This window comes from Misgurnus anguillicaudatus, chromosome 1 (genome assembly GCF_027580225.2).
Source record: "Misgurnus anguillicaudatus chromosome 1, ASM2758022v2, whole genome shotgun sequence".
In the NCBI taxonomy this organism is placed as follows: Eukaryota; Metazoa; Chordata; class Actinopteri; order Cypriniformes; family Cobitidae; genus Misgurnus; species Misgurnus anguillicaudatus.
Window position 1 is genome coordinate 13,707,490 of NC_073337.2, and position 12,059 is coordinate 13,719,548.

Sequence of the window (12,059 nt, forward strand, 5' to 3'; positions counted from 1 at the left end):
AAATATCTCAACTGAACATTGCTGATTGCATGGGTTCTGTGCGCATGCGCAGAAATGTGTGTCTCCTCGGAGCGGGTCGCGAACTCTGACCTCCTGTAGCTGCGCCGAGCCGTAGGATTACGATTATTTACTAAAACACCTTAGTATTTGGATCATTCTACACCATATTAGGGTAAGAATCACTGCGTTTTACGTTGTCAAATATCAGGGTATGCTCGATTATTATTTAGGATACATAATTTAGCAGATTATAAGCGATGTTGTTAGCCGGCCTGCTAACAGGAGTTAGCATGCTACCGGTTAGCATCGAGGAAGATTTCTGCGATCGAATGGATTATTACAAACAACCTTCTGATAATAAACTGACCAAATGAACTTTCAACGTTGTTTAAAAGCACATTACACATAATAAGACATCTAACTAACGTAAAGGTTGTTTTCGATGTTGATACGATGCATGCTAACGCTACCGCTATGTGTGTTCCGTACTCTAACGAGCACAGCAGACATACATGACAAAAAACAACAATTTATCGGACCTGTTAATATACCCCTCGATAAATTAAATCTGTTAAAATGTAAGAGTTGTCCTGTAATCCATGCGTGCAGAGCAGCTGTAGCGAAGACTCTTGTTTGTGTACGACTGTGTAGCACTTTAACCCTTCAATCATGACCTTTAACCCACAGGAACAAATCTTCGTTTATCTTCCCGGATCACACACTCACCCCATATGAATAACTGACCCTACAGCTGTCAATTACACTCGATCACACGTATTCATTACCATTAAGCCAACTGGTTATTAGAATAATACAAAAACATAACTCGCTATGCTGGCTAGTATGCTAATGTAGCTACTGCTAGTCAGATTGAGATTTTAGTGTTTGTCATATCAGAATGAATCCGATCTGCACTAATACGACAACATATAATCATCTGTACAATATATACGTCTATATAATATTAATATGTATAATGTTAGATAGATCATCACTTTTATAATGGTGATGATGACCCAATGTAAGCAAAAATGTATTGGCCAGTTTATTTTTATTGCTAATTGGAGTTTTAAACAAAAAAGTATTAAACCTATGACTGTCAACTTGTTCCACTCGGTTTGTTTTACAGAGTGATGTCTTGCATTATGTGACTTTTATCTAGATCATATCAGGAGCCCAGTATATCCAGCAAGACGTAACAATGCCCTTACAAACACACAAAACATTTAAACCGCTGGGAACCACCCTAGCATTATGTTTTGGGAAACTAAATGTCACTTTAGGGATCCTTATTGAAAGGATGTGCAGGTTTTGTGAGTTGTTTGATGTTTTCACAGGGGATAGTGTTGCTGATGGGGCATTAGATCTGAAACACCCTTCGAAATTTGGTATCATGGATGGGGAAAGTCCCAGAATTCAACTGGTGTCTGCGGATGGAGGCCTACAGGTGACTTAATGATTTGCACTCTCTCGTGTTCCTGTAGCTCAAAAGGTAGAGCACTCTTTAAAAGCCATGGGTTTGATTCCCAGCGAACACACTTTAAAAAATGTCTAGACTGAAAGTCTTGCATTGAATAAACGTGTAAGCCAAAATGCTTAAAGGATTAGTCCATTTTCTTAAGGAAAAGTCCAGATAATTTTCTCACCACCATGTCATCCTGAATGTTGATGTCTTTCTTTGTTCAGTCGAGAAGAAGTTGTGTTTTTTGAGGAAAGCATTCCAGGATTTTTCTCATTTTATTGGACTTTAATGAGACCCGGCACTTGACACTTAACAGTTTTTTCAACAGAGTTTCAGAGGACTCTAAACGATCCCAAACAAGGCATAAGGGTCTTATCTAGCGAAACGATTGTTATTTTTGACAAGTAAATAAAAAAAATATGCACTTTTAAACCATAACTTCTCGTCTGTCTCCGGTCCTGTGAAGCGCCAGTGCGACGTCACGTAATTGCATATATGAAACGCACATTTGAGGACCATTTTAAACAATAAACTGACACAAAGACATTTATTAGTATCATTCCACATACAACAACGTCGGAACGGTCCTCAGATTCGTCATCCGTGACCTCTTAATGTGATGACGTATTGCATGAGGTCGTGCTGGCGCATCACAGGACCGGAGATAGACGAGAAGTTGTGGGTTAAAGTGCATATTTTTTATTTTTCTTGTCAAAAATGACAATCGTTTCGCTAGATAAGACCTTATGCCTCGCCCTTTGAAACCTTATAAAACATGTTTAAAAAAATGTTAAGTGTTGAGTTAAGTGTTAAGTGTTGGGGTCCATTGAAGTCCATTAAAATCCTGGAATGTTTTCCTCACAAACATAATTTCTTCTCGACTGAACAAAGAAAGACAACATTTTGGATGACGTGGTGGTGATTAAATTATCTGGATTTTTTTAAGAAAATGGACTAATCCTTTAAGTGTAATGTAATGCATGTGCAGTTATTGTTATAGACAATAATATACACTTTATGAAAAACTGGCAATAATACCATGATGCCTTTAGTCCATGTGTTAAAATGTCTTTTTTGAAACGCAGCTGTGCAACAATGAAATTATTAAGTATCACAATGTTAAAAGTGCTATTAGAAATAAAATTGAATTGAACTTGATCATCTCTGTTGTGTGTCTCAGATTGTGACGGATCAACATTTGCCTCAGAAGTTGCAAATAGTCACAGCTATTGATCAGGCTGGAGTTGGCAAACAGCAGTTTATATTAGCTAACCTGGATTATCCTAACCAGGAGAAGCTATTCATTAAACAGGAGAACCCTCCTGCCAAAGTCATCTTAACCTCTGCAGATGGATCATCTGTCAATCAACTGCTTTTTGCATCACCTGACCTGACCGGACAGCAGATTCAGGTAAACAGGCATACAGACTGTAATAATAAAGCATGTCCAATAATGTAATGTTATATGAAATTTTGGATGCTTATCTGTGTTTTAATCTTTGGCTTAGTTTAGCTCCATTTTATTTAGCAATGTGATGTCTCGTAATACTATGTATTTTAAAATATTCAAGTTTATTTTAGTCTTAAAGGTAGTTGAATGCTGTTCCTTAGTTACTAATCATGTTTGTCTTGTTGTTGTTGTTGTTGTTTTCGAACCATGGAAGTACCTTTGTGGTCTTCGAAGTATCTCAGATTACTGTTGTGTTTCATTTTTCAGTTTGTGACAGATGGTTCAGAGCAGGGACTCACAAAGGCTGCTGTGGAGTATTGTGTTGTTTGTGGAGACAGGGCCTCAGGTAAGACAACACCCATATTAGAAACATATCCCCATCTCACCAGTTAGACAAAACATCTGATTTACTAGTCATATCTAACCAGCAACCTGATATAATAATAGACAAAAATAAGAGAGCAGAATTTGATTAAACAGAATTGTTAAGAATTTGATTAAACAGAATTGTTAAGGTATTACCAACATAAAGCATACAGACAATATTTACAATGTAGCATTGTATCCTTATTGTCCTCTTACAGTGGTTCCTACATTATTTGTAAAACATTTTCTTGAAGTTTTCACTTAAATGAAATAAAATAGTTTCTGAAATGAAAGCTAAGATTTTAATTTTGCTCATGTGCAGTAATAAACACAGTGGTAAACAATAAATAAACTATTGTAAACAATGCTTTTCTTTTCGTTTGTGTTACTGTTTGTGCATTTTAAAGGGGACATTTCACAATACTTTTTTTAAGATTCTAGCTCAAAATACCATATAGATAATTTATTATAACATTTTAAAATTGCCACTTTGTAGGTGTGAGGCTGTGAGCAAAAATGTGCCATTTTTGGGTGTGTCCTTTAAAATGCAAATGAGCCGTGCACCTACGCAGGCTCTTTTCTGATGACAAAATTGCTTCATGCGCAAAAAATTGACTAAACTTCGGCATTGAGACACTGTGTTGACAGTCAGGATTCAGGATCTACTCATGTTATAATTTTAATAATATGCAATGTATTGATTTTCTATAAAAACTTTTATATGATATTAATATCATAAAAAAATAAATAATTCTAGTAGGGCTGTCACAATGATTAAATAATTGTCTCATCGCGATTGTTTGACCTCATCGCAATGATTTCAGATCACCGGAATGATTGCACATCTCTCTAAAAAACACAAGAGGGAGCTGCAGCGCATGTATAAACGAGACTGTATCAGATGGCGGTCCTTAACTGACAGTGCAACGTGATGCATTGCAAAGCCATTAAATACATGTGTACTAATTGTATGACCTTTGTAGGATTGGCTACTATTTAATGACTGTTCAGGTATAGTCAGTTTATTTTGATAGCATTTTTATTTTCAGTGTTTTTTTCAGACACGTTATTGTGTGTGTTTTTCTTATGAAGACTTTTCAGATTTTTAAACATATATATGTGTGAAAAACAAGCAAAAAATGTATAAAAGTAAATGTCAAAGCAATAAAACAGACAAATAATCGTCATAATCGGCAAAGTCCTAAAACAGGCAATTAATCGTCGTAATCGTCCGAATTTATTAAACAATTAACCGTCAGCCAAATTAATGGTTTATATAAAGTAATGTATGTAATAGACGTGTCTGTGTTTGTTCAGGCCGTCACTATGGAGCAGTGAGCTGTGAGGGCTGTAAGGGTTTCTTCAAACGCAGCATCAGGAAAAATTTGGTGTACTCGTGTCGAGGGACCGGAGAGTGCGTCATTAACAAACACCATCGGAACCGATGTCAGTACTGTAGACTGCAACGCTGCATGGCCCTTGGCATGAGACAAGATTGTGAGTACTTTACCAACACTCAAAACACACGTAAAATGAACAAATCACTTGCTTTCAGGATTAAAATCACATGACATAAGCACACAAATTTGATTATTTTAATACTTAAAATCTGTGCTTCACCCACACTTTCCAAACATTACTATATGCCCAAATTTTTGCCCCGAATGTGATTGCATGCTGTCTGTTGCCTGCTGCTGTGTATTGCTTGCGTGTAAATGAACAATGTTGAAATGTCCCAACAGCTGTTCAGTGTGAGAGGAAGCCAATGGAAGTGTCAAGAGAAAAGCCGGCCAACTGCGCGCCCTCCATTGAAAAGATCTACATTCGCAAAAACCTCTGCAGCCCTCTTGCCGCCATGCCAACGTTTGTAAGCAACAAAGAGACCCCAAAGTATGTGGGAGTTTATGGGTCATAAATTCAATTTTGCCTCCGTTTTTGGTTGTTTTTGTGATTTTTAATTCTGTGTTTATTCGTAGATCCACCAATATATTGGACTCCAACATGCTCTTGAATATCCAGCAGTCCATTTCTAAACTTGACAATAGCATTTTAATTCCTTCGTCACCAGATCAGGTAAGAAACACTTAAATATAAATCATTAGGTAATTATAATTTTTTTAAAGCATTTAATGTCAAATATTTTGCACACTAAAGTGATGACCATTTGTTATAGTACAAATAAATTTGTAGGAGTTTGTATACTATTCATAAAAATACACTTAATTTTAAGCAGTGGTTCTCAAACTTTTCCCTTGTGTAGGGTGCATCCCTTTGTGCCCCCCCCCTTCCAAAAAAAGGGAAATGACGTAAAGCAATCTCAAACTTATAATTTGAATTAAACAAAACATATTAAATGATACAATGTAGTGCTGTTGATTAGTAGCTGAGGTTTAATTACACAACATTTATGGTAAATTAATGCATTTTATAAAATGCCATAAAACTGCCACCCCCCCCCCCCCCAGTTTGAGAACCACTGGTTTTAAGTTTGTTTCAGACTTTTAAGTTAGAATGTGCTTCAATGGGTTGAGCATCACAAATGTCATGGGTTCGAATCCCAAAAAGACACATTTAAATGCACTGTAGGTTGCTTTGGTGTCTGCAAATTGTGTTAACGTAAAGTTATTGTGTATGACATCTAATTTAGTTTTTTTTTATGATGTTTACCCAAGAATGATTCCAGTCAGGGTGATCTGGGTACACTGGCCAACGTGGTCACGTCTCTAGGTCACCTCAGCAAAAGTCGTGAGATGATGGACAGCAGTACAGACCTGTCAGGAATTGAGACCATGAGCAACGATGACAGCGCCATGACAGACGTTCAGCGAGAAGAGCAGAGCGACGTCACGCGGTACAAAAGAAAACTTGTCTAGTTCTGATACCGCAGACATATGGGTGATTCTCTCGAAATCCAGACTTAAAGGTGTCCAGCATCAGATTTTTAAAAAAAGCCATTGAAGCACATATAAGATTAAAGTCTGAACTTACTATAACCATTATTTTTAGAGGATTAAAAAAATATTTCCTATACAATTAGCTACTTTTTTTAGATTATCATTATCAAAAATTATCATTACCACAACATGATATTACATTAAAATATATGCATTTACAACTCATGTTTCGGTAATGAGAACTAAAAAGTTGTCTAGGTACTATGACAAACAAAATGTAAACTTTTATCTGGAGAGAAAAATAAGAACTGCTTACCTGGTAGCCATCTTGAGTGTCACAGTCAATTATTTCCCTTCAAACTTTTTTTTTTTTCGGATAATGTTAGTTCCTTGAGGGCTTAAACAATGATTGAAAATTGTTGCGGAGGATGAGAACATATTTCTTGGACACATTTATATTCCTTATTATTGTCTCTATATTTACCAATGATCACCAAATACAACATGTTTCTTTTCTGTAAATGTTTATAGTATAACATGCACTAAAGCTTTTTATTTTTTATAATTTTTAATTATAAATATTTCTATGTCAAAGAACCCAAATCCAGTCATGGACAAGTTGCGGAAATGAAAAATTTCCTCTTAAATGTGAAAAAACAACAAAATTGGTTTGTATGATGTTATTTGAAATCATGTGCAAAATAGTACATGAAGAGATTTTCGTAACTGTATGCTTCTTATTTTGATACTCTTACTTTGCATTTACTTTTTTATCAATATGTTTCATGACACCTCATAAGTCTAATTTCGAGAGAATCACCCAGTATACAGTATGTGGCTGTCTTTATATGAAGTTTATTTTACTAAGTTCAAGAGGAGCATGCTAATGTGATCCAACAAAATCACCACAATGAGGTGCCTATAAATAGCCGTCTCCCTCCTCCACCCCATCACCTCACTCTCAGCTAGTTTTATGTATCCCAGTTAAAGAGGGGTTCAGACTAAAATTGCAAGCTCAGAGCCCTGCCCTCGGACGTCGCGTCAAATATGCTTTATCTCATTCCCTATCGATTACATGTTAATGCGAACTCATGAAATGTTTGTGTATTTGTATCCAGGGCTTTTGACACACTCGCAAAAGTGCTTCAGCCAGAGAGCTGTGGGGACGAGGAGGCTGAAGAGATTGTTGCAGTAAGAGTTGATGACCAAACCAACACCCTGCTGGAACTGGAAGGACCGCTACTCTCAGATATGCACGTGCCCTTTAAGGTTAGTAGTCGGTGATTTATAAAAATAGGGTAGTTGCATTGTATCCTAATTTAAAGATTATTCAAATGTGTTTTTAACATTGTGTCTAGCTCATGATGCCAGTGCCCATCCCAGACTTCCTGAATCTGAATTACATCTGTGAATCAGCATCTCGTCTGCTTTTCCTCTCGATGCATTGGGCACGCTCTATTCCTGCTTTCCAGGCCCTTGGGTATGTTGATGTTTCCTACATTGTTGATGTCTCCTGTCATGTCAAATACAATTATAGGTTATATATTCTCATTTCATGCGTTGCATACTTGTTTTCTAGCTCAGACAACAGCATCACACTGATGAAGGCCTGCTGGAATGAATTGTTTGCTTTGGGTCTGGCTCAGTGTTCACATATAATGAATGTAGAGACAATCCTCACAGCCATAATCAACCACTTACAGACCAGCCTGGATGAAGGTAGGGTCACTATTTGTGTAGTTGCTGCCTATTTAGGGTGTCCGAATTATTTACCTATGAGTTTCAATTTTACCATCTTAAATGGTAGCTGGCTGCCTGTATGGCTGCTTGCACTTATATTTTTTATTACTTATGGTTGATAAATGTGTGTGTTTATTAGAAAAACTGTCTCAAGAGAGGGCAAAGCAAGTCATGGAGCACATCTGGCGTATGCAGGAGTTTTGCAACAGTATGAGCCGCATGAGTCCTGATGCCTATGAGTATGCATACCTCAAAGCTGTGGTTCTTTTCAGCCCGGGTAAGAAACTGAGGTTATTTTAAATGAATTTTTAAGGAAAGTGAGAAAATAAACCATAATGTTTGCTTATGTGTGTTCATTTGCAGATCACTCTGGAGTGGACAACACTCCTCAGATTGAACGCTTTCAGCAGAAAGCTTACATGGAACTGCAGGACTACGTAAGCAAAATTTATCCAGAGGATACGTATCGGTGAGCAACTCTGAATCTATGGCTATACACTCAACCATTGATATGTTAATGTTGATACTGAGGTTATGATTTATGGACTAACAATGTAATTATTGCTTTTAAATGTATTTAAATATATTGTTTCTTTTTTAGTCTGTCGAAACTGTTAGTACGTCTTCCTGCTCTTCGGTTAATGAGCGCAGCGGTGACAGAAGAGCTATTTTTCACCGGCCTCATCGGGAATGTTCAGATCGACAGCATCATTCCCTACATTCTCAAAATGGAGTCCACGGACTACAACAGCCAATCAGCCAGCACCACCGAGTGACTGAAATTTTACCCACAGCCATACAAATCAGCTTTAACTTGACATTGCCTCAAAAACTGAACCATTATGTCCTTTTACTCACTGGACCCACGGGGCCAAATCAGCAGCCTGTATGATATAATCATATGAATCATTTTGAATGCGGACATTATTTTGTTAAGGACTTTGCCATTTCATTTTGTCAGTGTATGGATTGTGTCTATGGGTTTTTTAAGTATGGATACAGTGGATTACAGTTACTTTTGCAGTCTAATGGTTTTGGCTTTAATTGTATTGTATACTTATGTTTTGAAAAGTGTCTATAAGACACAGAAGGTGCAAGGAACTTGTTCTGAAGAACTTCCAAAATGGACTTTGACCCCCCCAAGCACTGAGTTTGTATGTATATGAATCGTGTATATAGGATAAATAAATGTCAAATTAAAGGAAGCAATGTCAGTATTTTGTTATTTGTTTGCATGTAAACCAATGATTTGTTATGACAAATTTAATGTTATAAACAGGGTTCCCATGGGCATGCAAATATTCAGGAATTCATCAAATGTGTAAATTAATAAAAAGTCAAAAAATGTATGTATGAATTGTTTTTTATTTAATTTATCTGTAATTGTTAATTTGTTTTTATTAAACAGGATTCCAACCTCGAGTCATCTGATAAATATTTATATGCATAATTACAAGAGCATTTCAGATTTTGCATGAATATACACCATATTCCTTCAATTAGTTTTTGTTATAGTACAAAAAAATGTTATGGTGTGTAAGAGTAGTGTGTAAAACATTTTTTAGCTCCAAAAAGAAACGAGTTTGTATTTTATTGCGCAGATGTTATTGGAACTGAACAGAAGGGTTCGTGTTTAGCCGGCCCGGAATATACACCATATTTCTTCAATTCGTTTTTTATAGTACAAAAATGTTATAGTTTATAAGAGTAGTGTGTAAAACATTTTTTAGCTGCGAAAAGAAACGAGTTTGTAATTTATTGCGCAAATGTTAGCGGAACTGAACAGAAGAGTTCGTGTTTAGCTGGAACATTAAAAGTGTGGGACGGTCCGTCAGTGTTTAGAGTCCGTCGGTGGTGTGATGGCGGAGTACGCGAATCTAGTACGGCGGGCCGTGGGTCAGATCACCGGTCACGGCGGAATCAAAGGCCTTTTTCTGCAATTTTTCAGGTGATTCAAACGAGTAATGAAGAGTTTAAAAGCCACACGGGGAAGATGTTAAATGAAGGACGGTGTGTAAAGGAGACTGAATTCAAAGCAATGACCTCTCAATGTGAAATAACTGGCAACAACAGGCTAAAGAGTACATTCGTATGTCAATTTAGCATTAATTCAGCAAAAATGCAAGTTGCTGTTACACAATGCAAGGATCGAGTAAGAGTAACGTTTAACGTTACGTTAAAACACAAATAAGATAAAACTACATTGAAATACACAGTTGTTACAAGGGTTGTACCAAATCGAAGAGTTTTTCTGTATTTTTTTTCCTTTTAAAGCATGCTTTGCTTCTACTTACTACTACTACTAATATATTATTTAATTTTAAGCCAATCTTAGAAGACTCAGGAATTGGTAATTACAAAATGGAATTAAAATTAATTTGCTAAAACCCTAATGGATAAATTACGATTCTGATGAAATACAACTGAAAAAGTGTAATTTTTATTATTTCTTACTCACCTGGGTGTTTATAGGCATATAATGCTTTAGTGTTTTACCTCGGTTTGAATTGCATGTGTATTTTGTTTTGTCAAAACAATGATTTTTTGTTTTTCAGAGCGAACGATATCAAGACTGGAGCCTTAGTGGGGATTGACAAATATGGCAACAAATATTTTGAGGACAACAGATACTTTTTTGGTATGTACTTGAACAACAAAACAAACATCATGTATAAATTTGTAATTTCTTTAATTTGACTGAATTCTGTTCAATTAATGACCTCCAGGCCGTCACCGATGGGTCATTTACACCACAGAAATGAATGGCAAGAGGACAATATGGGATGTTGATGGCAGCATGGTCCCTGCTGAATGGTAATGCATTAATATGAAGCATGTTCATACTTTTAACAGACTTAGTTTATTCCTTTAGCCCTCTCAAACGTTTTTTTTATGAAGATTTTGCATTACAAGAATTGTTTTACATTTATAAGGCTCTTAATCTTATTAAATCTTGTTAAATATTAAAGTATTTCACCATTATTTTGACCTATAGGGTTATTTTGGTTCAAAAGTATTTAATTCTTGTACAATGTGGTAATCAATTGACGACTATAGAGACTAATAATATTAGAGGCACCCATTATGACGAAGCACACCGTTTTGCATCATCTTACAGAGAAATAGAAAACAAAGGTAACACTTTTTATTTTACTGTAAATTTGTTAAACATGTTACATGTACTTATTATAGTAATAACAGTAAATTATTAGGGCTGTTTAGGGATTGATTGCGATTGGTCGAATACAAAATGAAAGTTTTTTTGCATAATTATGTGTGTGCACTGTGTATAATTATTTTATATATATATATATATATATATATATATATATATATATAAATACACACACATTAATGTTTGTATTTAAGAACCATTTACATATATGTTTATAATTTTCTATATATTTTTATATTATAAATAAAAATACACCTAAATAGCATTTTTCTTAAATTCATACACGTATGTGTGAATTTATATATACATATATTATACACACTCACACACATGTATATTATGCAAACTTTTATTTTGTATGTGATTAATTGCGATCTTAATCTTTTAACAGCCCTATAAATTATGCATAATTACATGCACCTAACCCCCATGTTGTAATTATTATTCTGTACTTAAATATTTTATTACACTGGAACAGTGGCACCTTAAAATCCTTTATTGCTACAGGGACTTCATGTATTGTATATCAATTGTGTTTAACTTTCTCAATATAAGGATGAATGTACTCTTGGTTTACCAGTTTTTAAGAGTAATTCTTCACACCCTAACCCTAAATTGTTAGACACAGGCTTTATTTGGCCAGGAATATTGAACCCTTCCTTCCTTTTCTTCCTTAATGGTTTTCTCAGGCATCGTTGGCTTCACTCAATTACAGATGACCCACCCACCACTCACCCTCCAGAACCCAAGAAGTTTCTGGCTCAGGTTCATCAGATTAACCTCAGTGGCACATCTAACTGCTATGTTCCCTATTCTACCACCCGCAAGAAGATCCATGAATGGGTGCCACCAAAGGCCGGAGAGCAATAACTCTCCACATTAAATCTGTCCCCCCGCCACCACTGTTCTGCGCTGTGGGACGTTATGTACATTGTAGCTGAGATTTATAATTAAATAAACTAAAATGAAAAT

General features: G+C 35.8%; 2 protein-coding genes across 5 annotated transcripts; both read left to right on the forward strand.

Annotated features, from left to right (window-relative positions):
• On the forward strand, nt 1-9,334 carry nr2c1 (nuclear receptor subfamily 2, group C, member 1). 3 transcript variants are annotated; one of them, XM_055191141.2, is made up of 14 exons: nt 1-172; nt 1,130-1,195; nt 1,338-1,447; nt 2,643-2,873; nt 3,180-3,258; nt 4,596-4,775; nt 5,021-5,168; nt 5,255-5,351; nt 5,951-6,129; nt 7,291-7,441; nt 7,531-7,891; nt 8,052-8,189; nt 8,276-8,381; nt 8,514-9,334. In XM_055191141.2, exons 3-14 carry the CDS (start codon nt 1,394-1,396, stop codon nt 8,686-8,688), a joined length of 1,899 nt encoding a protein of 632 aa, XP_055047116.2. In that variant the 5' UTR covers nt 1-172; nt 1,130-1,195; nt 1,338-1,393; the 3' UTR covers nt 8,689-9,334. The 3 variants fall into 3 exon arrangements, with proteins under 3 accessions (XP_055047116.2, XP_055047115.2, XP_055047118.2); XM_055191143.2 differs by lacking the exon at nt 1,130-1,195 and having other exon boundaries at nt 15-172; nt 7,531-7,652; nt 7,752-7,891; XM_055191140.2 differs by lacking the exon at nt 1,130-1,195 and having other exon boundaries at nt 2-172.
• Nucleotides 9,335-9,699: 365 nt separating this feature from the next.
• ndufa12 (NADH:ubiquinone oxidoreductase subunit A12) lies at nt 9,700-12,059 on the forward strand. Of its 2 annotated transcripts, none has more exons than XM_055190535.2 (4): nt 9,700-9,860; nt 10,468-10,550; nt 10,639-10,726; nt 11,777-12,059. In XM_055190535.2, exons 1-4 carry the CDS (start codon nt 9,772-9,774, stop codon nt 11,955-11,957), a joined length of 441 nt encoding a protein of 146 aa, XP_055046510.1. In that variant the 5' UTR covers nt 9,700-9,771; the 3' UTR covers nt 11,958-12,059. The 2 variants fall into 2 exon arrangements, with proteins under 2 accessions (XP_055046510.1, XP_073722929.1); XM_073866828.1 differs by lacking the exon at nt 9,700-9,860 and adding an exon at nt 9,891-9,922.

Bases quoted from the DNA above. Each gene is read 5' to 3' on its own strand.
- nr2c1 (XM_055191141.2), top strand. From the start codon at position 1,394: ATGGATGGGGAAAGTCCCAGAATTCAACTGGTGTCTGCGGATGGAGGC. The intron at 3,259-4,595 runs GTAAGACAACAC...GTGTTTGTTCAG, and splicing joins TTGTGGAGACAGGGCCTCAG to GCCGTCACTATGGAGCAGTG. The intron at 4,776-5,020 runs GTGAGTACTTTA...ATGTCCCAACAG, and splicing joins CCTTGGCATGAGACAAGATT to CTGTTCAGTGTGAGAGGAAG.
- ndufa12 (XM_055190535.2), top strand. From the start codon at position 9,772: ATGGCGGAGTACGCGAATCTAGTACGGCGGGCCGTGGGTCAGATCACC. The intron at 10,551-10,638 runs GTATGTACTTGA...AATGACCTCCAG, and splicing joins GGACAACAGATACTTTTTTG to GCCGTCACCGATGGGTCATT. The intron at 10,727-11,776 runs GTAATGCATTAA...TGGTTTTCTCAG, and splicing joins AGCATGGTCCCTGCTGAATG to GCATCGTTGGCTTCACTCAA.